Source organism: Pleurodeles waltl, chromosome 4_1 (assembly GCF_031143425.1).
Source record: "Pleurodeles waltl isolate 20211129_DDA chromosome 4_1, aPleWal1.hap1.20221129, whole genome shotgun sequence".
NCBI lineage: Eukaryota > Metazoa > Chordata > Amphibia > Caudata > Salamandridae > Pleurodeles > Pleurodeles waltl.
Window position 1 is genome coordinate 738,336,808 of NC_090442.1, and position 26,683 is coordinate 738,363,490.

At 43.2% G+C, this 26,683-nt stretch overlaps 1 protein-coding gene across 1 annotated transcript in view; it reads left to right on the top strand.

The window, feature by feature from the left end:
* The window catches only part of UBE2H (ubiquitin conjugating enzyme E2 H), a 315,337-nt gene extending 288,950 nt beyond the window's left edge, over positions 1–26,387 (top strand). Inside the window, exons 6-7 of the mRNA XM_069229338.1 lie at positions 9,999–10,127; positions 16,740–26,387. Of these exons, the coding sequence (XP_069085439.1) occupies positions 9,999–10,127; positions 16,740–16,864 (254 nt within the window). The 3' untranslated portion in view covers positions 16,865–26,387. The remainder of the gene's footprint in view (positions 1–9,998; positions 10,128–16,739) is intronic.
* Positions 26,388–26,683: the final 296 nt, after the last annotated feature.

Genomic DNA, 26,683 nt, shown 5'->3' on the forward strand with positions numbered 1-26,683 from the left:
GCCGTGGCCGGAGGGGGCGGGCAACTCCACTAAGCTGGAGTGCCCTGCTGGGCTGTGACAAAGGGGTGAGCCTTTGAGGCTCACCGCCAGGTGTCACAGCTCCTGCCTGGGGGAGGTGTTAGCATCTCCACCCAGTGCAGGCTTTGTTACTGGCCTCAGAGTGACAAAGGCACTCTCCCCATGGGGCCAGCAACATGTCTCTGGTGTGGCAGGCTGCTGGAACTAGTCAGCCTACACAGACAGTCGGTTAAGTTTCAGGGGGCACCTCTAAGGTGCCCTCTGTGGTGTATTTTACAATAAAATGTACACTGGCATCAGTGTGCATTTATTGTGCTGAGAAGTTTGATACCAAACTTCCCAGTTTTCAGTGTAGCCATTATGGTGCTGTGGAGTTCGTGTTTGACAGACTCCCAGACCATATACTCTTATGGCTACCCTGCACTTACAATGTCTAAGGTTTGGTTTAGACACTGTAGGGGTACCATGCTCATGCACTGGTACCCTCACCTATGGTATAGTGCACCCTGCCTTAGGGCTGTAAGGTCTGCTAGAGGGGTGTCTTACCTATACTGCATAGGCAGTGAGAGGCTGGCATGGCACCCTGAGGGGAGTGCCATGTCGACTTACTCATTTTGTTCTCACTAGCACACACAGGCTTGTAAGCAGTGTGTCTGTGCTGAGTGAGGGGTCTCTAGGGTGGCATAAGACATGCTGCAGCCCTTAGAGACCTTCCTTGGCATCAGGGCCCTTGGTACTAGAAGTACCAGTTACAAGGGACTTATCTGAATGCCAGGGTGTGCCAATTGTGGATACAATGGTACATTTTAGGTGAAGGAACACTGGTGCTGGGGCCTGGTTAGCAGGGTCCCAGCACACTTCTCAGTCAAGTCAGCATCAGTATCAGGCAAAAAGTGGGGGGGTAACTGCAACAGGGAGCCATTTCTTTACAGATCCTCATTCCGATTGCCTTTGGTGTTTGAGCTCCGACCACGACGTCTCGACTTGTGATTCATGTCAGCACATGAATCCGAAGGCCCTTAAAGAACGTGAGGCGAAGCTGTTTATGGCCAAGTCAAAGGAGAAGCATCACAAGAAGTCTTCTCCAAAACATCGGCGTCATCGAGACTCCCGGCGCCGTAGAGAATCTCGGCGTCATTCAAGGGAGGCTCGTTCCAGGTCTCCGGATCGGCGCCGAAAGACATGGGAGGTCAGCCCCACGGTGACGCCGCATCCTTCGACGCCGTTGCCCTCTCCGGCGTCACCAACTTCGCCTGGACAGGCGTCGGTGATTGAGGTATTGGAGCCTCAAGTGTTTTCTCCGGCGCAGACGCCGAGGCCGGAGTCGGGGTCGCCTCCGAGACAGGCACCCCAGTATCCGGCTTTTCCCACCCCTGGAGCCGATAGTTCCGCATTCTTGAATGCGATGTATGCCATCTTCCAACAGATGGCTCCAGGGGGTGCTCCGGCTGGGCCTTTGGCCTTTTCTTTGGGTGATCCTGCGCCTCTTCGGCCGGCACCCTTTATGCCCTTTCTCCCGTTTGGGAACGTGGGCTCGGCGCCAGTGTCGGCGCCGGTGGCCGCTCCGGTGGCTTCAGAAGGATTGGCCCCGGGGATTTCCATCCCGTCGACGTCGGGATTTCGGCCTGTGACTCCGGTGGGTCCATCTGCTTCAGCTGCTCTTTCGTCGGCGCCGAAGTTACATGTGGCGCCGGACGCGGCGTCGGTGGCTTCTGAAGATCGGCGCCGATCTTCGACTTCGGCGGAGGCATTGTCGACTCCGCGTATTGAACAACGACTTCATTCGAGGAGACGTGCTCTCCGGGTACTAGAAGAGCAGGAGTACCAACGAGCCCTAGAGGAAGGAGAGCTAGAGGACTCGGGTGATGGGCTGCGTGGACTGGAGTCGGCCAGTGGGCTGGACACTTCCCCTGAGTGGGACCTTTCGTCCCCGGGGGAATATACTGAGGAAGCTGCTTCCTTTCATACAGTGGTACGGAAGGCAGCTAGTTTTTTGGACCTGCCTTTGCCGGTGGTGGAGGCAAAACAAAACCTTTTGACGGAGGTGTTGCATCCGGCCTCAGCCGCGGCGGAGCCTCTGTTACCTTTTAATGACGCTCTGCTGGATCCGGTTTTAGAGGTGTGGAAGAGGCCGGCATCTTCCCCAGCAGTTCACAGAGCCGTGGCCAGGAGGTATCGGACGGCTCCAACTGATCCTGGTTTCCTATCTAGGCACCCTACGCCGGAGAGCTTGGTAGTGCAGGCCTCCTGTTCGTCCAAGTCAGCGCCTGGTTCTTTCCCGACGGTGCCTGGGGACAGAGACTCAAAAAAGCTAGAGGCGCAGTCGAAGAAGATTTTTTCGTCCTGCAGTCTGGCGTTAAAGGCCACTAATGCGACCTGTATCCTGGGGAGGTATATTCATGCTCTGATGGATGACATCTCCTCTTCGTTTACAGAGCTTCCCCAGGGTCTTTTGGATCTTGTCTCTGATGCCCAGGCTGCTGCGACCCAAATTATCCAGACGGGACTGGATACCACCGACTCGGTAGCCAGAGCAATGGGCACAACTGTGGTGGAAAGGAGACAGGCCTGGCTCCGTAACTCGGGCTTTTCGGCAGATGTACAGTCCACATTGTTGGATCTCCCGTTTGATGGGGACAAACTGTTTGGGGCTAAGGCTGATTCGGCCTTGGAACGTTTTAAGGAGAGCAGGGCCACGGCTAAGTCGTTGGGACTCCAAGCTCCTTCTTCCACGGCCTCTTCTAGATTCTTCAGGAGGTTTCGTGGATTTGGGCGTGGCTCTTCCTCCTCTTCCTTTCGGGGAAGATATCAGCAACCTGCCTCTTCCCACCCCTATAGATCTTTTAGGGGGAGGGGTAGGGTCCGCACCAGGGGAGCCTCTCAGCAGCACTCTGCCTCTTCCTCATCCTCTGGCGGGGTGCAGCAGGGGAAGCAGCCTTAGGCTTCCACCATTTCCCACTCACTCCTCTCCTGTAGGGGGAAGATTACAGCATTTTCTCACCAAATGGGAGACTGTTACGTCGGACACTTGGGTTCTCAGTGTTGTGGGAAAAGGCTACACCCTTCCCTTTCGGGAGTTTCCGCCCCTCATCCCGCCCCGCCCTTCGTATTGTTCACAAGAACACCTCCTGTTGCTAGAACAGGAGGTAGAAGTCCTCCTTTTAAAGGGCGCGGTGGAGTTGGTCCCGGAGCAGGAAAGGGGTCAAGGAGTTTACTCAAGGTATTTCCTGATTCCCAAGAAGGATGGTCGTTTGAGACCAATTCTGGACCTGAGGATCTTGAATTGGTTCCTCAAGCAGGAAAAGTTCAAGATGCTGACCCTAGCACAGGTGCTTTTGGCGTTGAACATGGAAGACTGGATGGTGTCTGTCGACTTGCAGGATGCTTACTTTCATATCCCGATACTCAAGTCACACAGGAAGTATCTCCGGTTTGTGGTGGGATCGCAACACTACCAGTTTGCGGTCCTTCCGTTTGGTCTTACTTCAGCACCTCGAGTCTTCACGAAGGTGATGTCGGTGGTTGCGGCAGAGCTCAGAAGGAAGGGGATAGCAGTATTCCCTTACTTGGACGATTGGTTGATCAAAGCCAAGTCCCCGGAGCTTGTGTTGCGTCATCTGCAGTCAACAACCCAGTTGTTGTTCGACCTGGGCTTTTCGGTGAACGAGCCCAAATCTCACCTGGAGCCCTCTCAGCGCCTCCTGTTCATAGGGGCAGTACTGGATACAACATTGGGTCGGGCCTTTCCTCCGCCTCAGCGGATTCAAGATATTCAGGATTTGGTTCCAATGTTTCGAAATGGAGCGGTAGTTCCAGTCCTCAAGGTCCTTCGTCTGCTCGGTCTTTTTGCCTCCTGCATTCTGTTGGTCATGCATGCTCGCTGGCACATGAGGGCTCTTCAGTGGTGCCTCCGAAGGCAGTGGTCTCAACACAGAGGGGATCTAGAGGGTACTGTCAAGATCTCCAGAGATGCTGCTGTGGATTTGAAGTGGTGGATTGCAAGCAACAATCTTTCACAAGGAAAGCCGTTCCAGCAGTCGCCACCAGTGGCCACAGTCATAACGGATGCTTCCACTCTAGGGTGGGGAGCTCATCTGGGGGATCTGGAGATCAAAGGTCTTTGGTCTCCAGAGGAACAGATTTTTCACATCAATCTGTTAGAGTTACGGGCTGTACGTCTGGCTCTCAAGGCCTTCCTCCCTTCCCTTCGTGGTCAGTCGGTACAGGTCCTAACGGACAATACTACCACGATGTGGTACATAAACAAGCAGGGAGGAGTGGGGTCGTACCTTCTCTGCAGAGAAGCTCTTCGACTATGGTCCTGGGCAAAGGACCATCGGATTTGCTTGATAGCAAACCATCTGGCCGGAGTCTTGAACGTGCGTGCGGACAGTCTCAGTCGCCACTTCTCGGCAGACCACGAGTGGCGTCTCCATCCAGATCAAGTCCGTTTAATCTTCCACAAGTGGGGGTTTCCTCGGGTAGATCTGTTCGCCACTCGAGAGAACGCGCATTGTCCGTTGTTCTGCAGCCTTCAGTATCCGATGCAGGAAGCGTTGGGGGACGCGTTTCAAATGACCTGGTGCGGCCAGTTGCTTTACGCGTTTCCTCCCATACCCTTGATTCCTCGAGTATTGAGGAAGATTCGCCAAGACCGGGCTCTAGTAATCTTAATAGCTCCGGATTGGCCAAGGAGGGTGTGGTACTCCGACCTTCTCCAACTCTCAACGTGCCCGCCGCTCCGTCTCCCTTTCAGGGCAGACCTCCTCTCACAGTCGCAGGGGCAGGTTCTACACCCCAACCTCCAGAGTCTGCACCTACATGCCTGGAGATTGAACGGGGCAACCTGAGTTCCTTCTCTCTCCCGCCTGAGGTAGTGGATGTTATATTAGCGGCCAGGCGACACTCCACTAAATCTATCTACGCTAATAGGTGGTCTAAATTTGTTGCGTGGTGTGGAGAGAGGCAGATTGATCCTTTACATGCTCATCTATCGGACGTTTTGTCTTTTGCTCTATCTCTGGCGCAGAAAGGCTGTGCAGTGGCTACCATTAAAGGTTATTTATCGGCCTTGTCAGCCTTCATATGTCTTCCAGACCAACCATCTTTATTTAAATCCCCTATTGTTATCAGATTCTTGAAAGGTCTTCTAAATCAATATCCTCCAAAGCCATTCGTTATGCCGCAATGGGATTTGTCCTTAGTCCTGACTTTCCTTATGGGGTCCCCTTTTGAACCTATGCATTCTTGCCCCTTGAGGTATTTGGTTTTAAAAACAGTCTTCCTGATAGCTATAACATCAGCAAGGAGAGTGAGTGAGTTGCAGGCCTTATCAGTAAAACCCCCTTATACAACTTTTTATGGGGATAAGGTGGTGTTGAGGACCAAGGCTGCTTTCCTCCCGAAGGTTGTTTCACCCTTCCATTTGGCTCAGGCAATTACTTTGTCCACGTTCTATCCTCCGCCTCATCCTTCCAAAGAGGAAGAAAGACTGCACCGTCTGGACCCAAAGAGAGCGTTGAGCTTCTTTATCGATAGAACAAAGGATTTCAGGCTGGAGGATCAGCTGTTTATTGGATACGTGGGCAAGAGGAGAGGAAAGGCAGTCCACAAGAGAACACTATCCAGGTGGGTTGTTCTTTGCATTAAAATATGTTACTCTTTGGCAAAGAAGGATCCTCCTGAGGGCATTAGAGCTCATTCCACCAGAGCTAAGTCGGCCACTTCGGCCTTAGCCAGAGGTGTTCCTGTGGTCGACATCTGCAAGGCCGCAACTTGGTCGTCCCTTCACACTTTTGCAAAACATTACTGTTTAGATTCTGAGGTTAGAAGGGACGGCCATTTTGCACGGTCAGTGCTGCAGGATTTCTTGGTTTGACCATTTAGGCACCCACCGCCGGGCGTGGTACTGCTTTGGGACTCTATTCATGAGGTGAGGAATCCACAGGTAGTTGTATCCATCAGAAGAACGAGTTACTTACCTTCGGTAACGACTTTTCTGGTGGATACATTAGCTACCTGTGGATTCCTCACGGTCCCACCCGCCTCCCCGTTGCCTTTATGGTCTTGCCAAGTAATCCTTGAGTGTGCTCCTCTTGGTCTTTGAGGGTGCAATAGATGTATATATATAATATATTTATATATATGTAGGTATATGTCTATATATCTTTATGTATATACTTGGTGTGTGTATATATTTTAAAAGAGAGAGTTTTATATATATATATATATATATATGTACATAAAAAGATTTACAGTTATTCATACAATGTGGTGTATTTTTACATTATAATGGATGTTGCTTTGTTCTTTCATTGCATTGCCTGGTTGTTCTCATGCACGTAAAAAATGATTGGTACTGACGTCCGCACGTCGTCGAGGACCTCTTATTGCCTGTATGACGTCAGACGGCGTCGCGTGCGAGACAGTGACGTCCTCGTCGACGTGCAGAGACTAGTAAGAAGATTTCCGTAGAATGCTGGCGCCATGGGAGTATTCATGAGGTGAGGAATCCACAGGTAGCTAATGTATCCACCAGAAAAGTCGTTACCGAAGGTAAGTAACTCGTTCTTCTAGCCCTCAAAGCCTTCATTCATCACCCATCTCACAAGGTTGTCTTAGTACGAACAGACAACATGACAGCCATGTATTCTCTGCAAAAAGAGGGGGGGGGGGGAGACAGTCGTCCCAATTGTCACAACTCTCTCAAACAATATAGAAGTGGGTCCTCCACCACCACATACACCTTGTGGCGCAGTATTTTACAAGGACGGACAACAACTTTGCAGACCTGCTCAGCAGGATGCAGCAACAAGGCCCCACAATTGGGAATTCCACCCAAAAGTCCTTCAACCATACCTTGCAAAGTGGGAACTCCTCAGATGGAACTTTTCGCCACAGCAGAAGACGCAAAATACCTAATCGCCACCTCCAGATACCCACACACTCTATCCAAGGGCATTGCTGTATGGATGAATTGGTCATGGATATTTGCTTACCCTTTTCCACCTCTCCCTCTAATTCCATATCTGATTCAGAGGATCAGGAAAATGTCTCTCACCATGATCTTTGAAGCTCCCACTTGGGCATGTCAGCCATGGTTCACCACACCTCTAGACCTCTCAGTAGTCTCCCACGACAAACTCCGCAATAGGCCTGACCTTCTCCCTCAAAATCAAGGACAAATCTGACATCCAGACCCTAAGTCACTCAACTTTGGGCTATGGCTCCTGAGGTCATAGAGTTTCGTTAATTGGGATTGCATGCAGAATGTATGGACTTTCTCAGTGAAGCCCGTAGACCCACAATTCAAGCCTGTTATGCTTCAAAATGGAAACATTTTGTTTGCTACGGTCAACCCAAACATATTGACCCCTTGAAAGCTACTGCTCAAGAGATTGTTTATTTGCTCCACTTACAAAAAACAAATCTAGCATACACTTCCTTTTGCCTACATATTGCAGCTATTAGCTGCATGTTTAAAGAACAGACAACATATTTCTTTGTTCATAATCCCAGTCATTAAGGCAGGGAAGGCCTCAAACAGGTCTTTCCACCTAGGGTTTCCCCTGTACCATTGTGAAACATCAACCTTGTGCTTAGCAGACTCATGGTTCCACCTTTTGAACTCCTCCATTCATGTCCACTTCAGTACCTGTCTTGGAAGGCAGCTTGCTTACTTGCCATCACATCACTCAGGCGTGTCATTGAGCTTCAGGCACTACCCTTGGAAGAACCGTTCTTCCAGATTCATAGGGATAAGGTAGTGCTTCTCACTAACCCTAAGTACCTACCTAAAGTAGTATCACAGTTTCACTTAAACCAGTCCATTGAACTACCCGTCTTCTTTCCGTGACTTGACTCCATTACAAAAAGAGCTCTCCACAGCCTAGATGTGAAAAGAGCAGTCATGTTTTACATTAACAAAACCAAAGAGTTTAAACAGCTCTTTGTAGCTTTTTCAGTATCTCACAAAGACAGTCCAATATCCAAAAACTGGCATATGTAGATGGATAGTTAAATGTATACAAACTTGTTACGCCAAAGCAAAGCGATTGTTACCTATTATCCCTAGAGTACATTCTAATTGGAAAAAATGTGCTACTGTGGCCTTTCTTGGAAACATTCCTCCAGCTGGCACATTCACAAAGCACTACTGTGTGAATGTGCTAGCACACCAGCAAGCCAATTTTGGCCAGGCTGTGCTACGAACGCTATCAGTCAATTGCAACTCCTACAGGCTAGCCACCGCTTTTATGGAGGGACTGCTTTGCAGTCTATGCAAAGAATGTGTGTCTACAGCCACACATGACATAGAACAGAAAATGCTACTTACCCAGTAAGCATCTGTTCGTGGCATTTAGTGCTCTAGATTCACATGCGCCCTCCCCGGGTGCCTGTGGCCATTGCAGTTACACTGTATATGTATGTAAACATGTAATTACATTTAGCATGGACATCTCTTCTCCTACACATACCTTTCGCTCCTTTCTCACCCGTCTGTGGGAAGACAATCTAACAAAGGAGTTGATGTCCATGCGCAATATCACTGAGATGAGGAGTCACTCAATCTCGTTACTCGAAACACTTCTTGGAAGAAAAACTACTTCTACCACTCCGGACCCAACACTAGATGGTGGGAGTGTGCAGAGCATGTGAATCTACAGTACTTCATGCCATGCCACGAACAGATGCATACGGGGTAAGTAACATAACCCTTCTTGGGATTCAAAGGCACATCTAGTTAAAAATGCAGGTATTAAAATGTTAGAAATGTGCATGTGACTCTCAGCTGCTGTGCCCATACACTAGAACTTTGAAACCTGTGTAGATCCTGAGTTCGAGGATGGTTTTAGTAAATCCCCCTTTAACTTCCTTCCATCTCCACAGACTGAATGATAGCATAAATGCAGCTACACATATCCATATATCTTACAAATGACTTGCCTGTGATACTGCATATACATCTTCGCTCTTTGATGTATTTATATACAATTCTGTAAACCTTACCGGGAGGAAAAGGGAGAGGTGAGCTGATCCTGGAGACGGACTGCTTGGCAAAGGATATGATAGTAGTGTAAAATAGCCAAGTAGATGTGAGTTTCCTGTGGAGGACTTGGGGCCCAATTTAGAAACCGGCAGACAGGTTACTCTGTCACAACAGTGACTGGTATCCCATCTGCCGCAATCCAAATCCTATAGGATAGATTGAGATTTAGATTTCGGCAGCCGGGATATCTGTCACCTTTATGACGGAGTAACCCACCAGCTGAGTTCTAAATTAGGCCCTTAGTATAATTTCTGACCATTGAGAATTAAATTTGGCCATTACATGTATTTAGTATTTGGAAACTAGGCACAAGTTCTCAGACACCTAATTGAGCCAGTTGGACTTCAGCTGATTTACTGCTCATTAAACCCTCAACCTATTGTAAACAAGTCAACACATTACTAGCACTGGCATCAAGATCATTAGTTAACTTAGGTATTCATCAGCATACACAAAGGGGAGCCGAATGACTGAATCGGGTGAGCCAGCGGAAGAGTACATAACATACTGGAGGAGACTGAATAAAACACTGAGGCACTCTGCATTTACACAGTCGCATACTGAAGGCACAAGAAGAAAATACTGCCTTCTAAGTATGTGAAATTAAAAAACCCTGGAACCTGGAAAACACGGTTTCCTTGACACTTAAGCCTCGCAGACAAACCAATAAAGTAAGTGCTGGCGCAGTACCTGTATCTGAGATCAGTCCAAGTTCATCTAAAGCTGCTACTACTACTACTACTAAATCTACCTGTTTGTAGGTTTCAAATGTTGTATTTTTGGATGCAATATGGCTTGCGTTTTCAACATTTAAAATCTGATGTACTTGATGATTGGATTTGTACAGTATTTCAGAGTTTTATTTATCTGAATTAAATAGGACAGTTTTGACTTGCCTGAATCTCTTAATTTCTCTGGTCTTCTTTTTCAGATCTGACCAACATATTTGAGTCCTTCTTGCCCCAGCTACTGGCTTACCCTAATCCCATAGATCCTCTTAATGGAGACGCTGCAGCGATGTACCTTCACCGACCAGAAGAATACAAACAAAAAATTAAAGGTATGGTATCAGAATGCAGTGTTACATTGCAGTGCGTTTATGCTGATCAAAATATTCAATCTCAACAGGAGAAAGTCATGAAAAGGTTTTGGTGCTCATCATTGTGCTTGAGTGCTCTTTAACCTTAAAGCGACAAAGGAGGGAAACAGCAGCATAGTGTATTACTGGTCAAGTTGGATTCTGCATCCTATTGTGACACTTGGTCTCTTCCTTTCCTTCCTGCTGTTTAGCAATGAAAGGCATCAAAATATGGCCCTGCTGCAGAGTGCAAAAAGTCATCTGGTTAGCCTCCACTAAATCAAGTACTAGAAGTACTCTACTTCACCTGAAGTGAACAAGATCTCTAGGTGGGAAATTCAGTTTTGTAATTTGATACATGAAAGTTGGCCACCACATTTCCTTCGAGTTTTATGACTATGATCTTTTGTCAGACTTCTAAGGAAATCCAAGTTAGTAGAGGTGGAAGAAGTTCATCTTCTGCAAGTAGCTTAGTTGTTGCCGGTGTCTTTGTGCACGTTAGTTTTCTCCCGGTCCTGTTTAAAGCCTTACTCAGCTAGTCCTAGATGTTGTAAGCTGACCTCCACATACCAAGTTATGGACTCGCTGTAAAGAGTCCTGCTGAGAATCTCCATTTTTAAATGGAATTCATGAAGGGTTTTAAATGCGGATTGCCGAAAAAGAGCCTCTACTCAACCTTTAAGTCCGGGCTGATTTGGTGTCTTGCAGTAAATAATCAGGATCTTCTAGTAAAACACACTCTAAAATGCAATGCCGGCTCAATGCCAACATCAGACCCAGTCATCAGAGTAATTTCCCATCCAAAACTCGTGCTACATTTATATTTAAACGGATGTTTCAGATTTGTTTCTTGTTCTTATATACACTGTTCCTAGTGGGCAGTCAGTGCCCCGGTTGTGATGGAATGTTATTCTACATAAGAACCAATTACATTTGTTCATAACCAGATCTATTCGTGCACTCCGAAAGGTCTCCTCTTTCTCGTATGATAGAGATTCCTAAAACTATTTGGTATTTCTCTAGATTAACCCTCTGACCTGCAATGACTGGTTGTGTACATGGATTTTGTGGTTTTCATATGAAACTGCGAGATTCCTGAAGTTCTGTTCTTCACTTCATTTCACTGCTGTAAGAGAGCACAGTTATTTTTTCAGGAGTGGGAGCAGTGCTTAATTTGTAAGAGAGTAAGAGAACAGGCTCAAAATTTAGTTCAGAATCGCACAGTTAGCACTATCTTTGGTCAAGGTGCAGAATACCAAGGCTGCATAGTCATGCCGCTCCTATGCACCACCAGACACTGCATCTTTATCTGACTCTTTGTCTTTTTCTCTTTCTCATTCTTATTTTCATCCCTGCTTCGTTTTGTCTCAGTTTTTGCCTCTCTCTTTCTCCTACTTCTCCTTTTCTGTTATTCTCAGTTTTCATCTGGGGCAAAGTCTGTTATGAAAAATTAGTGCCTGTCCCCAAATATTTTCCTGTGGTCCATCTGGTAATGGTACTGATTGCTATTAGATTTTGCAGTTTTCTAGTGTTTGTCCAAGACCAAGTATGTCTTGCACTCAGCGATGTATTTATTTATTTGAGCATCTAAACCTGGCCACCAATAAATCTGTTTACTGTTCCGTGAGGTAGCTGAAACCCCCAAATGTTCCTCATGTGATTTATCAAATAAAGACTTTCTAAGATTCACTGGTGGAATTAACAAATCATGTCTGGATAGAAAACTATCAACCAACGAAAGTTCATCAGATACTCGTCCATAATTCTTCAAACTGAACTCCAAATTTCTATTATTTGGCCATCCTGTTTTAATAAATTTGATAACTTCCTGCAACAATACATCTTTTCCTAAAGCTTCCAGCCACTCCTTTTTGACACCCCAAAACATTGCTCAGCACACCCATCCCCTACAAGTGCCACAACACATCCACGTCATCAATTTGATTACCATCATCTCACATATTCAGTGGCATCTGTGTCAAACAATCTGCAGTGGAATTTCCACCCGGAATATGCTTGATGCCAAAGTTTTACTCATGATGCTTTTATAACATTCTTATCAATCTGGCAGATGCTTTCCCTGTCCCGTTGCCATTGAGCATATATATTAATGGCTTACGGTCAGTAAAGACATCAAATTGTGTGCCCCACATATAAGTCTTGATTTTTTTTTTTTACAGCCCATGAACAAGCCAATGCTTCACACTCTATAGTGCTGTAATTGGTTTCAGTGGCACTGAAAGACCGTGAAGCAAAGGCGATAGTCTGTTCTTTATTATTGACCCATTGAGAAAGCACTGCATCTAATCCCAGTTGGCAAGCATCATCCATTAAAAACTTGGCTTCCCTGCTGTAAATGCTGACAGAATAGGTGCTGTCATTATCAAAGATTTTTTTTTTTTTTAAATGCCTCTGGAGCGCCATCAGACCAAATATTTTTTTTCTTTTTTGAGAAGCATTCTTAATAACCATGAATGAACTGTGAATAATTTTCAGAGGCCCAGAAACAAATGTAACATATCTCTGTTGTTCGGTGGAACTGCTTCTTATATTGCCTGTACTAATTACAATTTCGGCTTAATTCCCAAATCCAAAATGCAATGACCCAAGTAATCTAACTGATTGACCAAAAGGTTGCATTTGTCCTTTCACAAAGAGATGTCCACCTCTGCAGATTTTCTCAATACTTTTTCCTGAATTAGATTATGCTCTCTGGCACATTCTGCAAAAATGAGATCATCCTCTTGAAAGGCTTGACCCCCAGGAATTCCGACCAAAATAGTGCCCATAAAGTTTTGGAACACACTTGCTGCAGAGACCAAAGCAAAGGGTATTCATAAAAATGTGTAAGTGGAGTGATGAAGGTGGTAAAATCTGGACTCTGCAGCAAGTGGAATCTGGTAGTACCGCTAATTTGTCGTCAAGTAGGTAAAATACTTTTAAACCACCCAAATTGGCTAGTAATTCTTGTACTTTGGATAGAGGATGACCGTGAACTATTATGTTTTCATTTAATGTGCGTGAATCCACACATAAACAGATTTCTCCAGTTTTTTTCCCTAACAATAACTACTGGGCTAACCCACTGTGACTCTGTGGCGTGTATGACTTCTTCTGAACTCAGTTTTTCTAACAAATTTTTAATCCATTCCTAACACTCATTGGGACAGGTCTCATTTTGTGTACCATTGGATTAGAATTCTTTATAAGCTTTATGCGGTGTTCAAATTTGATATTATTACTTATCCTTTCGGAGAATACCTGTGGAAATGTAGAAATAACATTGTTCACAGACAACACATCCTCAGTTTCAATAAAAGATACATGACTGTCAAAGAACACAACTGGGGTTGTCAGAACCTGGAATTAGCATCTTACCCAGACTAGCTTGGTCCTTCTATCCAATATTTGTCCTCAATCCCTCACTGCCACATAAATCTTTGTAATGCTGTTCCTACCCAGACAAGTTTGGAGCTCAACAAAGTACCCTAACATTTGTATATCTTGTTCTCCGAATGCTTTGGGATTAACACACTAAATAATTAAAGGAGTATTGTTCCAACAAGTCTGAAATAATCGGGGACCCTGAATCGACCATGGTTAAGGAATCATCTCCAATTTTGGCTTGACACAATGGTCCTTTAACCTTGTCTGCTACGGATTCCTCATCTAAAGCGGTGTGTGACCGTAACTGCTAAGGCATTGGTACATTTTTCAGTGTCTATCTCAATACTACTAACTCTAAACTGTAGTTTAGAATTCTTACATTCTCTTTTAAATGTCACATTTTGTTGATAGCAGGACATTTTGAATTGTTTGCTAGGTGCGTTTTAGATCCATACCGATACTATACACCCACATTCTTTTGTGGACTGGGACTTATAGTTTTATTCTTTGCGTGAATGGCAGCTGCACTGTCTGCCCCTTCAGGGATATCTATAGAAGATGCTTACTGTGAGACCTCATTAGTAATCAGTTTGCCTGAAACAATGCTTCTTTCAGTCCCCTTGGCAATATCAATTACTTCATTTAGGGTGGGATCCCTGCAACTTAATAAACGTTCTTGTATTTATTTCGACACACAGCTGTAAACAGATTGATCCCTGATGTAGATGTCAAGCGTAAACCCAAAATTGCAAGAGGAATCTAGTTTCCTTAAGGCTGATATGTAGTCCTCAGTTGATTCCTCAATACCTTGTTTGCATTTTTTTTTTTATGGAATTGCTCCAAACGTACACTGGATTTTTCCTAAAACGTGTTCGTCAATCTCGCTACTCCTTCAGCATACTCATTTCAGGTGCCAAAGGATTCAGATGGGGTATCCAGTTCTGGTACGTTATCAAATATCTGCTGCCCACCATGACCTAAGTGGCTGAAGAGAAGTGGCATTTTCCTTTTAGGATCTAATTGTGTTGCATCAATGACAACTAAGTGATTTTCAAATTTGTGAGACCAATGTTTCCAATCAACTGGTGTTTTTTCTGGATTCTGCAGGAATGTTGTTAATTGAGAGGATTGCAATATGTTTGAAAGTGCCATTGAATTTTCAAAATTAATGTTATTCTACTTACTATGAGTCACATAACCCAAATAGACAAGTAGCTAGCAATACTAGTAATACCTTAAAGTATCAATAAGTATGTTTAACAAATTGACAAGGATCTAGAAGAGGGAATAAAGGCAGAGGAAGAACTAAAACATGTTAGAATTGTTTCGGAAATACTCCTCAAGTTACATAATGTACAGTACCTAACTAGGTTGAGAGGTGTGCCTGTCACCGATGAGTTTTGGCACTTAAATTCATTTAAATACCATGACAGACTATTTTATTGAAGGTGTACCTGTCACGTAGAACACAACATAAGCAAATATGTAGTTGATGACCAGTCGAACAGATATGCCTGTTACTGATTTTGGCGGCTGATTACTGTGGAGAAGGAGTGAATCCAAACCCGCAAGATGGCAGCCCTGTGTCTGAACACCTAGTTTTCTGACGGTGATTGGGCTTGTGCTGCAGCATCTTGTGCGTGCGTAAGCTTGTGTGGTTTGCCCACTGTACTGTAAGCTCTCCTGCGTTTAAACCTCGTGTGCATCTGTACCGTGAGCGCTTGTGCCCTCAAACGGCTTGAAATATGCGAAATGCAACTCAAAACAAAGCTCCGGTGACGGATGATTCGGCTGATGAGATCCCCACAGCGGCTCCGAAGAAAATGAGATCCCACAGGACTCCATTGAAAGGCGCAATGGACGGAGAACTGGGTTTTTGTGGAGAAAACATGTCGGTGAGCTCCTTAAACGTTTTCTCTCATCGCCAAATATGTGGAGTAAGGATGATCTGGACCCAGAGTAGAGGTTGAATAGTAGTTTATTATGATTTGGCGAACATGAGCCCACAACCAGGCTCGCATACGTCCAGAGTAGCGGACAGTCAGAAGTAACTGACCACCACTCGCAATGGACCTGAACCTAGAATGCCTGGCCAACATTAAAACTAAACAAACTAACTGCTCTGTGCGTCTTGTGCTATGTCACGAGATGCCAACACAAGATACAAACCTATTACAGGCAATGAACCAGCCCACTTCAGACATTGGTTACATTTACTGTAAGTGACAGTATTCGACAGAGTAGCTCCCTTCGGTGCAAGGGACTACTATGGCAAAACATGTTGTTGTTTTTTTGTAGGCAAAAAACATTTTTTGCTTTTAGCCAATGTTTATTTTTTTTGTAGGCATGGGCATGGCAGCTCAAAGTTTTCAGAAACTATGACAAAAAAATCAAGCATTGAGAAAACCAAAAGTTTGGCGTGCAACACCAGGCCTTTTGTCTTTGCCAATGCCTGTTTATTTGATTGTTACAGGTAAATAAGATTTTCTTCCCATCACTGTTCCCATCATAGTTAAAAGTGCCGCTGCCAGGTGCGTACTTTCACGAAGATGGGATCTGTCTAGACTATTGGACTAAGGGATTGGAGACGTTCCACATTGGCAGTAGTGTCCCTTTGGCAGGCTCTGTTGCATGCCTATGTTTAAGCTGCTGCTTTCGTCTTAGCCGGCAAAAACCAAGGAGCAGTACTGGTGACTATGTAGTTGCTTTTCCTTGAAAAGTGCTGTCTCGCTAATGCAAGGTTAGCATGCCAGACCTAAGGGAAGCTTGAATTGGGATAATGGAGTACATATGGGATTAGAGTTGAGCTACATAAGGGATTAGAACAGTATTTAGCAAAATGGTTTTAGAGATTTCATTAAGAGTCCAGTGCTGAGTCATCAACTTCATACTGGTACTGTCTGAAAGTCGGTGCAAGTGCACAGAAGCACGAGTAAAATTGGAGACTAAGTTGTCAGTCAATTGGGCAGACACCTTGTGAAGGTCAGTTCGTTCTGTTCTGGCCTTGAATTCTGTTATGAACCATGTGTTTACCTAAACTGGACCCATTTCACTCGCTGGCTATTGTGGATTCAATTTAGATATTGAAAGAAACACAATCAGACATGTTATATAAATAATGGTGAAATGACGCACATAGGCAACGTGCTTCTGATATCTATCTTAAAATGGTTCTGTGTGTAAACTTTTTTTTTTTCTTTTCCCTAGAGTACATCCAGAAATATGCAACAGAGGAGGCACTGAAAGAACAGGAGGAGGGCACTGGGGACAGTTCATCAGAAAGTTCCATGTCTGACTTTTCGGAGGACGAGGCGCAGGATATGGAATTGTAGTAGAAGCGACCTGCTTTTCAGAAAAAAAAAAGACTTTTCCTAACCATGAGAAGCAGACTATAATATTCATATTTAAACAAAGCAATTTTTTATTACTAAACAAGGTTTTTATGAATAATAGCATTGAAGTATGTATGTATACAGACACCTTTGTATACATATATATGTATTTCACACTTAGATCTTGATTTCTGGTCATTTTCCCGCCCAGTGTGCATTGCGTTTTCCCACATTCCACTTTGGTAGCTGTGTGCAACATTGCATGCAATTGTCAGTTCATGTAGGCCAAGTCCTACTTCTGCTCAACTGAGACTTCGCCAACCTAAAGAAGTGAGACCCGTACACCAAATACTATCGTGCCCCCCACCCCACCCCCGTGATGATAGGTAGACTCTGAGGGTGTGGGTCACGGCCCTCTTCACAGGCTCTCCCAAAGAAACCAGCCCAGATGCTAACGTGGAATGTTCTGCAGTCTCAGGCTAAAATCCCAGTCTTAATTGGATTCTGAATGAAGCCAGCTTCTGCTATAATCCAGGAAAGGACTAGTGCTCCTTCTGAGTTTCTAAGGATATTCTCTTTTTGACTTGGAGTAATTTCGAAATATTTCCACCTAAAAAGGAAAAAAAACTGGGAATGCAGAGCAGTTTGGAGCATTAATGTTAGCCATAAAAGACACTTTATCCGGATTCTAAGTACACTTTATGTGGAATCTGCCCCTCAGCCTGTGGGGGCCCTGCTACCACCAGTGTATTTGTCTGTGTGCCCCTTTGAATGCAGTCATCTGGATAGAACTAAATTTGCGTTGAAATCATATGGGGCTTTCCCATTTTTGTATGCCAGCAAAAACTGTTTTACATGCTGTAAATTCCTTTAAAGGTGTGTACACGCACATATGAGGTCAATATTTACTGCTTTGCTTTCTTTTTGGTTTTATATAGTGATTTAAACGTTCTGCCTCAGTGCCCGAGGGGTTAAAACTTGATTATTTTGTGTGTGGTTTGAAACTTAAACCAAGTGGAACTATCTATGTAACTCATGGCCTTGACTCTTCCATCTTCCGACTTGTGATGGGGGTAACCCAGCTAGGCATTTCATTTTCATATTTTCTTCCGTCATAAGTTATTTTCAGCATAGTTATTGTCCAAAAGGGTGTGGAATAAGCGAATGAAACCCAATGCCATTTTTTCTGTTTTATTGAAGATTGGACTGTAAAACTAAGTTTATTTCAAGTATTTCCCATAGTGAAAAATGTAGGTCTTATTTTGGCACCAGTTGGATCCAGATAATGTGTTTTTTTTTTTTAATTTATTTATTTTCTTCCCATGCCTAGTTTGCAGGAAGCTACTAGGCATTTGAGTGAAAAAATTCAGTTATCTAGTAACACGCGAACCGATCCTTCTAGCGTGCACAGAAAGCATAGCCAGCACATGTGATTAGTCCTCCCTTTTAGTAAGGTAGTGCTGTGATCTGTGTTGATGTTTCGATATAGGTTTGTAATGGGATAATGAAACTGAAGAGATGGGTCACTCAAGCTCGACTCTCGTGTACCCTCTCGGGGTTCATACGTAACAGGATGTCGATGCTGCTGGAGCCGCAGGTTCTTTTGAAGATCGAGTCACCTGTTGTTGGAGGGCACCTGTATATTTCTCCCATGGAAGCCCTTGGTATGCTTTGGCTGTATTCTTAAGCAAAGGTGATTCACCTTAAAGCACAACTGCGACCTTGGACCCCCCCCCCCCCCCCTCTGTTTGAATAAGCGTACATCATGGCGTTAAGCCCTATAAGTATAGAGCCCAGGAGAAGTGATTCTCTTATAGCAGCTGCTTTTGAGGGTCTGCAGGCTTCGTTGTTGAGTCAACTAGTTTGAAATCTGTTTTTAATGTTGTTGGCCTTTTTCTTTATTTTTTCTGATGCTTTTGGCAACGATCTACTCCAATTTAGCCCACAATTTAGGTTTACCTATGGGTCATTGAGCAAAACCCACTGTGCAGGCCACTGACTCCTGAATGTCATTGTCTCCTTCATGACCAGCTATTTTAAGTACTTTTTTATTTTTGTTCTCCGCAATCTTACCCTGCACACCCAACACATTAAAACACTCTTTCCTGTCATTGCAAGTTTTAATTTAGGGAAATTAAAATAATGCTTGTTTCAAGAACTGAAATTGACGCAGCAAGGTCGGGGAGATATAATTCTTTTATTTGAATCTTTGGAGCACAATCCTTTTTTTTGTTTCATTTGGAAAGGTGTATAAAATACAACGTTAGCATGATTATTTTCCTAAATAAAAACGTATAAAGATGTTACCTTATTTTATGTTAACTAATGGAATGATGCATAGGTTTTTTGGGGAGGGCAAGGGTTGGAGGGGGATTGAGAGAGCAGTTAAATGGAGCTGTGGTCCGTAATCGTGCTGAGGTCTTTAGCAGTTGTGCCGTTGGTGGGAAGGATAGTAATAACTGTATATCATGTTACGGTCGCTTACATTTTTAGCTAGTGTATGTTGGGTCGGAGCACAAGGGTGGATGCAGGCACCGTCGTGGGCGTGCTTCTTAACTGCTGACCTGGCAGCTTGCTTGTGCTGTTACCATAGGTGCTATTTAGGGGTGGGCATATATACAATGGGTGGTGATATTCAGTTATATGAACTATATATAGATATATTTTTGTTATGTTAGGGGGGGAAGTGTGAACATATTAACTTTTTACATTTTTTTATAGTTTTTTCGAGCAAATCTTATATCCTCCTGTGGTGAAACTCTGTCTACAGTTGAGGGACCCCTTCCCTCAGTCCCTTTCGGTTGTTGTGCAATGTTTTCATGTAACATTTTCCCCCGTATTATTGTAGCACGGCTGCTTGGATAGGGTGTGAGGGATCGTTCGTTTCATTGTCCATCTCCTGTTGCTGAAGGCAGACTTAAACCAGTTCTTCGCCCCATCCTTGCTTAACCCTACCCTGACCTCTTTTGTACGTTTCCTGGCATGAGTTGTTGCTCGGCTTCACGCCTTCCAAGCTTTGCGTTATCGATTTCCTCCGAGCACCTAGAAAATGAGTTGTGAAACATATGCAATGAGGCACTTCCAATGAATCGGGTGATGTGACAGCTGCGCTAACGTGACTTCCAGAATGTGCTGTTTATGATGGGCACAAGTGGCGATTTTGGAACACTTGCTAAAGTACAAATCGGACATTGATAAAGTGCACGTTAGGAAGCCCTGATGTATGCTTAAGTGTACGATCATCTTTTCAGCGTCCGTTTTGCTGGATTCTTGTTTGAGTGCCTTTTATTTCATTTTCCCGCCATTTTTATGCACATACATTGGAAAAACAAATGTTGCTTCTACATAATTGCCTACAACTGCATAACTCAGTACGTTTCTGAAATTACTGTGTATTTCACTAACGTTCTGGTACCGCTGTATTTTGGGCAGAGGGAAACGATGTTTTTTGTGCAGCTCATGCCAGGAGAATGACAGTAGTATTCGAGTTGCGAAGGTATATGAAGACTTACCCTATGTATGGACTGCAGGAGACGCATAGATGGTTAGGTGTTCAGTTTAAATCTTTAAACAGCTGGAATCTCTTCTAGACCTTCATGCTGTGCATATATATATATATATCCTCCACCTTTGGAGAGCTTAATCTCCACATTATAGTTTGTTTTTACCCTCTCAAAATGTCTACCAGCATTGGAATTAACAATGGCATTCCGAGCTACTTAGGTCCAAGTACTATGTTTGGCGAACCTTTAAATGTGATGGGAGAGAAAAGCATTTTTCTTTGCTTAAAGAACCACATTTATGGAGCGGATCCTTTGGAAAGCAGAGTATGCCAAACAGCCACTATAAAGGCTCCTTAGTATTACATCTGTCAGTGTTTGACGCCTCATCTTTTCATGTAGTTCTTACACTGACTCTCCAGTGCATGTAATATTTTCAGCAGTTTACTAATTCTACCTTGAGGATTGACGTCTGCTTACAGGCCTCTCTGGGCACATAAAATGTACGTACAGCTTGCAAAACCACACAATAGTTCCTCTTAACACCAAGCTTTCTGTATCTTCATTTGTGTTATTTCCTACCTCAATGGCTATTTTTTGTTAATTTCTTTACTTAAGATTTTCCATGGTTTTGCTGCCTGAGCAGGATGTATACCTGACTACTAGTGGTTTCAGTCCCCAGGTTCTCTTGTGTGGAGTTCAACCTGTTGATATTGCCAAGCTCTTTGCTGTTGTCAATCTAGGCTAAGCTTGGCTCTTAAATATGCAGAGATCCTAGGAGAAAGCGATTTCAAATATATCCAATACCATTTGCAGCTATTGCTGTAGATTCCTGAAGCATAAACTTCAAAATGATTTCAAAACTTGCACCCAAAAATAGTTTTCTATCTTGAAATGGGCAGTTAAAATGAAAGGCAAACTGCACAAAACTTTCATAGCCACTACCCCTTTCTCATTATGCTATCAAGCCTCATATGAGTGTCAATATAAAAAAAATGTATTTACAAAGAAATGCATTATATATTTTTGTTGGTTGAAGTAAATTACCTTATGAAATAAGCATCTTGGTTTAAATGACGGAAATTTGCAATCACAGCACAGATTACACAAGGCACCAAAGGATGATTTAGTTTTCCTTTTTACCTTGTTTTTTTTTTAGCACTTGTGCTAGTGAATTTGGAATTTGTCTTGTTCATGAAGCGCCTTCTAAAGTGTTTACCCCTACAGGTTCTGAACATCGTTCCGTGCCATAATGCGGTGTTATGGATCCAGAACCTGTTTTTTTTTTCTGCAAAGTCTCCCTGGCTAGTTTTCTTACAGCAGGGTACGGTGCTTGCACCTACATATGCAAATGGTGCCATCATTCCCCTACACACTGTCTTCTTTGTACCCTTTCTCACTTGATGCCAAACTCCTTCAGTTTTGAATCACATCAGGAGTCGCATTATGTTTGAGCATTGGCTCCACCTTCCACGCATTCCTTATGCATGTTCACTCAGGTACGAGAACTCTATTCTTCTAAATAAGATTGCCCAAAATCCATGTCAGGGATGGTTGCTTTCACTTTATACATCATGTGAGAACGTTTGTACAAATGTATCCAGATAGGAGAGAGCAGCAAACTCTTATTTCACCACCAGAGACACAATCTCTCAGAACAAGAATAGCACTGCTCCCTTTCCTCTCCTAAATATGTCCAAATTTGCTGCTTGAAGCCCAGCTTCTCATGACTGCTGCTGTCAGTACAAATTAATTCAGTCTACCATCCATTGCTTCTGTTGACTTCTGAAATGTTTGAGCCTGGAGATCTGCTTAAACAGCCATGGTGTCATGCATTTCTTACTTTCCTTATTTTATTTTGTGCAAACCAAGGTGGACTAGAACTATTGTGTTGCATACATCTTTGGACTGTAGCTTATGAAACCTTTTCTTCTTTAAGTAGTATTTGACAATAAACTAAGGATATATTTTTACCAGATAAGTATCCATAAACAGTGATGGTAAAGCTAATGCATCCTCCTGTAATTCTGAGAACTTTACCCTGGGTTCTCTCATATCTTCTTCCCTGATGTCAGGAAGTTGATCACCAAACTTAAGTCTCAGATGACTTACCTATTGTCCTCTCCGGGCAGCTGAAAATGCACATTCCATATTTTAGAGAACCACCTGACTCATCTCATTTCTGTGCAGTCTTATTTCTTTTGCTGTTCTCCCATGTTGGGAACCAAGATGAGGGGGGAATGGCCCACAAGACTGAAATTGATCCACTTGCCCACCAGTGCTCCGTACTTCCAGCTCTGGGTTGCATTCATCAGTTTTCTTCCTGAAATAGCGTTCAGTCAGCTCTTGTTGATTTTATATTTGTGATGCCAAAAATGTTTCCGGATTCTTCCTTGATAAAGATATTTAGCAGCCTGGTTTAAAACCTATTTCTACATTGGCCATATGTAAGGGGAAGGTTTCTAGCTAATGCTATGATCTCATCCAAGAGGTAAACCCAAATAAAGTGCCGTGGATATCGGTTTATTGTCCAGGCTAAAGCATTGCAATTTGAGGGGTGAGGGGAGACTAAAGGGGGATTATTAGGGATTTGAATGTCTAACAATGTAAAACATTTTGCAGTAGAAAGCAATGCCTGTTGCCTCTATATCATCAGTGTGGTCTCAGGATGTGACATGGGCAAACTGACTTTCCTTGTGCATGCTCCAGTACCTAGATGCCAGCTCCAAGTGGCGATTTTTGCTTGTGCAGTAGTACTGCTACCTTTATCTCATGACATGTTCGACGCATGTACTGGTTGATAATCTGCATATAGCATGGTCACACCTTTATGTATGAGGCAGCAGTAACATAAGCTTCAGTGACTTTATGTAGGAGCTCTGATGTCTCCACACTTGGCGGTCCAGTGATTACTGTCAAAGTAATATGCTTTATATCAGATGACGGTATCTAGAATGGCAAGGTAAAGTTTAATTTAGCTGGGTATTCCTTTTTGGACAGCCTAGCCATCGTTTGCTTTACGGTGTATTCAGGGGCATGAGTTGGTTGACAATCTTTGCAAGTACTCTGCTGGTGTTTGAGATCTGGTGGTTCAAAGATGACTAGAAACTAGCTTTCCTTTGACTATGTAATGAAATAGTACTTAGTTCTGAGGTCTTCCATATGTTGTGCTCGAAGGTTTTGTTTATTGTTATAGACTAGTGAGCTCAGTAGTTTACAGTGATTGACATTTATGGTTTTGACTGTTTACTGCCCTACATGATGGTGATTGAGTAGCAGACCTTTTTCGAAAGTCCCTGCCCCATTTATACAAAACGTTTGTATGTTCCTCCCTTCGTAATTCTGTTAAGTGTGATAATTGTAACTCTGTTGTACCTTTTAAATAGTCAGTGCTGAATGTCCTGGCAGGGTAGCCACTGGCTTCACAAATACCTATTAACAGCTTCATTAACTTAACAGAAACAGTTGAATATTTGCCATGTACTGTTTTGGATTTGATGTTTAAACTGCTATGTATTCTGCCTGGTATGCTAACATCTTATTCCTTGACCATATTCTCATCCTTCCACTTAAAATGTCACCCTGTCATCTGAATCTCACTTACCTTGCCATCAGAGAAAACAAATGCAGTAATTCTGAATCCACTGCTGTTTATTTTTACCATGTATTTGATTTTAAGGTAATTAAGTGGTAGAAGCAGATGTTTGGACTCCTACATCAGTAGCTCTTATTGTTCTGTTTCCTATTGCATTTTATATTGCAACATCCTAAGGGTCACTTGTTCCTGTAAAGCCTTTTCACCATTTTAACTGTTGCAGATTCGGATTGGTCTGTATCTGGAGAGCAGATAATAGCATCTCCCTTGGAACCACAGAAAGATGCCTACTCCCAGAACGTTAATGTATTTGGAAAGAGTGTTCCTTTGCAAACTTCTATGGTATCTGCCACTGGACCAGACAACACATCAGCCTTTCTTAGGAGTGCCTGGTTGCGTTTGTGGTCTTTCTTAGGGGTTGGGATCGTAGCACTGGCTTTTGTTCCTGTATTTCGTATGTGAAATTCAAGCCTTGCTTGATGGAAACTCTTGGTAATCATTGCAGAATTTGCAAAAGGAACTTGTAACAGTACATTGGCGCTGCAAGGTCACAATGTTGCTTTGTTGTTTAGATCTTTATAATTTTAAAATCGCTCATCTCTGGTGAGACCATGTCTTCGGAAGGAACATACACTCACTTAAATTTAACATTTTGGAGAAAACCATTGAGAAGCTAATATTGTAAGGTATTCGAGTGATGCTAAAGAAACGTGTGGTTGTTGCAGTATGATCACTGCAGATAATCGCACATGCAGTTTCTGGTACTACATTGCATGACAACTTTTCCTCAATAGTAACCAACCATTTGTACACCACTAAAATATTGTATCTGGTTAAATTTGGTTCCTCTGTAAAGCTTAAATTATACATCCAGATGAACCCCAAAGATCCCTCCTCTGTCCTCTTGACTGTAGTACTTGTCCACAAGTTTAGTGCAAAAGTGAATTTGCGATGAGTCCTCATGTTTGAGTAGAAGATAAGATAAACTTGTTTGCTTCTGGAATTTCATGGATGTGATTGAGCAAGCCTTACTATGGGACAACCATCCTGTCTGCAGTTAGCAAGGTGACTTATGGAATTGAAAATAAAGGTCTAAGTGAATTAAAGGTCGCTGAATTTGCTCACCATAATGACGTACTTCATGCTCTCGTCCTTAACAGCCAAACATTTTCTTGATCAGGCTGCATGAAAAATAATTAATAGCACTTAATATGAATGCTACAAGCTTTACTTGTCTAAATATCTCAGTGATATTGCCACATGCCGTTGAATGTTTAGTGATAGTTTGACCAGAAGGAGACTGAACCTCCATTCCTGAAATTAAACATATGTTTGTGGAAGCGGCCCACTTGCGTAGGATATGACAGTAGGACATCCTTCAAGCTGAGTAGACCGGTGCTTGAGAAAACTTCCTTAAATGTAAGAGATGAGAGCCCACATTTCCATTGTACACACCTACGTTTATATCACTCTAAGTATCCCAAGGTCATTTGTCTAGAGGTGCACAACTAAAAAAACAAAATGACTGAAGGCTTCAAAGCCATTTTCCTGTGTATACCAACAGTGAATAAAATTGTATCTTCCCCCTTTTCCAGTTACTTTCGTAACAGAGCAAAGTCTAAATGTTGTACTACCGACATCTGTGAATCTGATTGCCCAAGCTTTACAAACCAGATGATGGTTAGGCAGATCCTAGAGCTGCAAATTGTGCATGGGCGCGTAGATCAAGATCATTTGATACGTGATGTTCTGCGCATTCAGGGAAGAGTCCAGTTTGGGAACCCTTTTAAAAGTTTCATTTCTATTTGCAGTTGTATTTTGTCTGACATTTTCTTTTAGGTATTATCTGTTGCATCTGTCAGTTGTCCAAGAAACCCCAAACTTATTTTTGTAACACTGGTACCCCATCAAGCTTCTAAAACTTAAAATTGTATATTTTCACCTTTACTGCGTGCACACTTAGGAATTCTCGCGGAGCACAGTTAAGACAGGTGAAACCATCACCTTTGTTTTAAGTTTAGTTTTCTGCTCAGTTTATAATAGTCCTTACAAACGTAGGCTTGCCCGAATATGGAAAAACACAATCAATCTGTTATTATTATTTTTTTTAATTTAAATGATTTTTCCACTGAAACCTCAACAGGTGAGTGCCCACAGCATCGAAATTGCTTTTTTAATAACTTTATTTGGTATACCCTGTGCGATACATGAACAAAAATAGGGTGCCGTTTGCCCTTGAGTACAGTCAAAGCTTTATTTCTGTTTTTGACCTCGAGCACCACCCACCTTTGTTTTGCGTTGTGATGATGTGTTGGGCATGCCTGTCAACCCGATGACGTGCCACTTCTTTAAGAATATAACCTCTGAAATAGTTGTGTATAAAGAAAAAAACTGTCATAACTTTTTAATAAAATATGTATATACATTGTTTGGCTGATGTTGGTTTGTACTCTGTAGAACAACAGGGTATGATGCTAGTAATAGCTGTTAATTTTTTGTGGTCAGTTTACCATAATGGCTTATTAGAGGTCCCTTTAGGGTATCTTGATTAATAGGTATAAGCTCTGAATCGTCCTACCCATGTATCATTCTTTAGAAAAGGCAGTTTATGAAATATGTATATATTTTTTGGCAGCTGTATATAGTCCAAATCTGGTTTATTTTTCTTTAGAAGAAAAAGAAAAAAAGCCTGTTCTGATCCTGCATTATTCCTCATATGGGTTG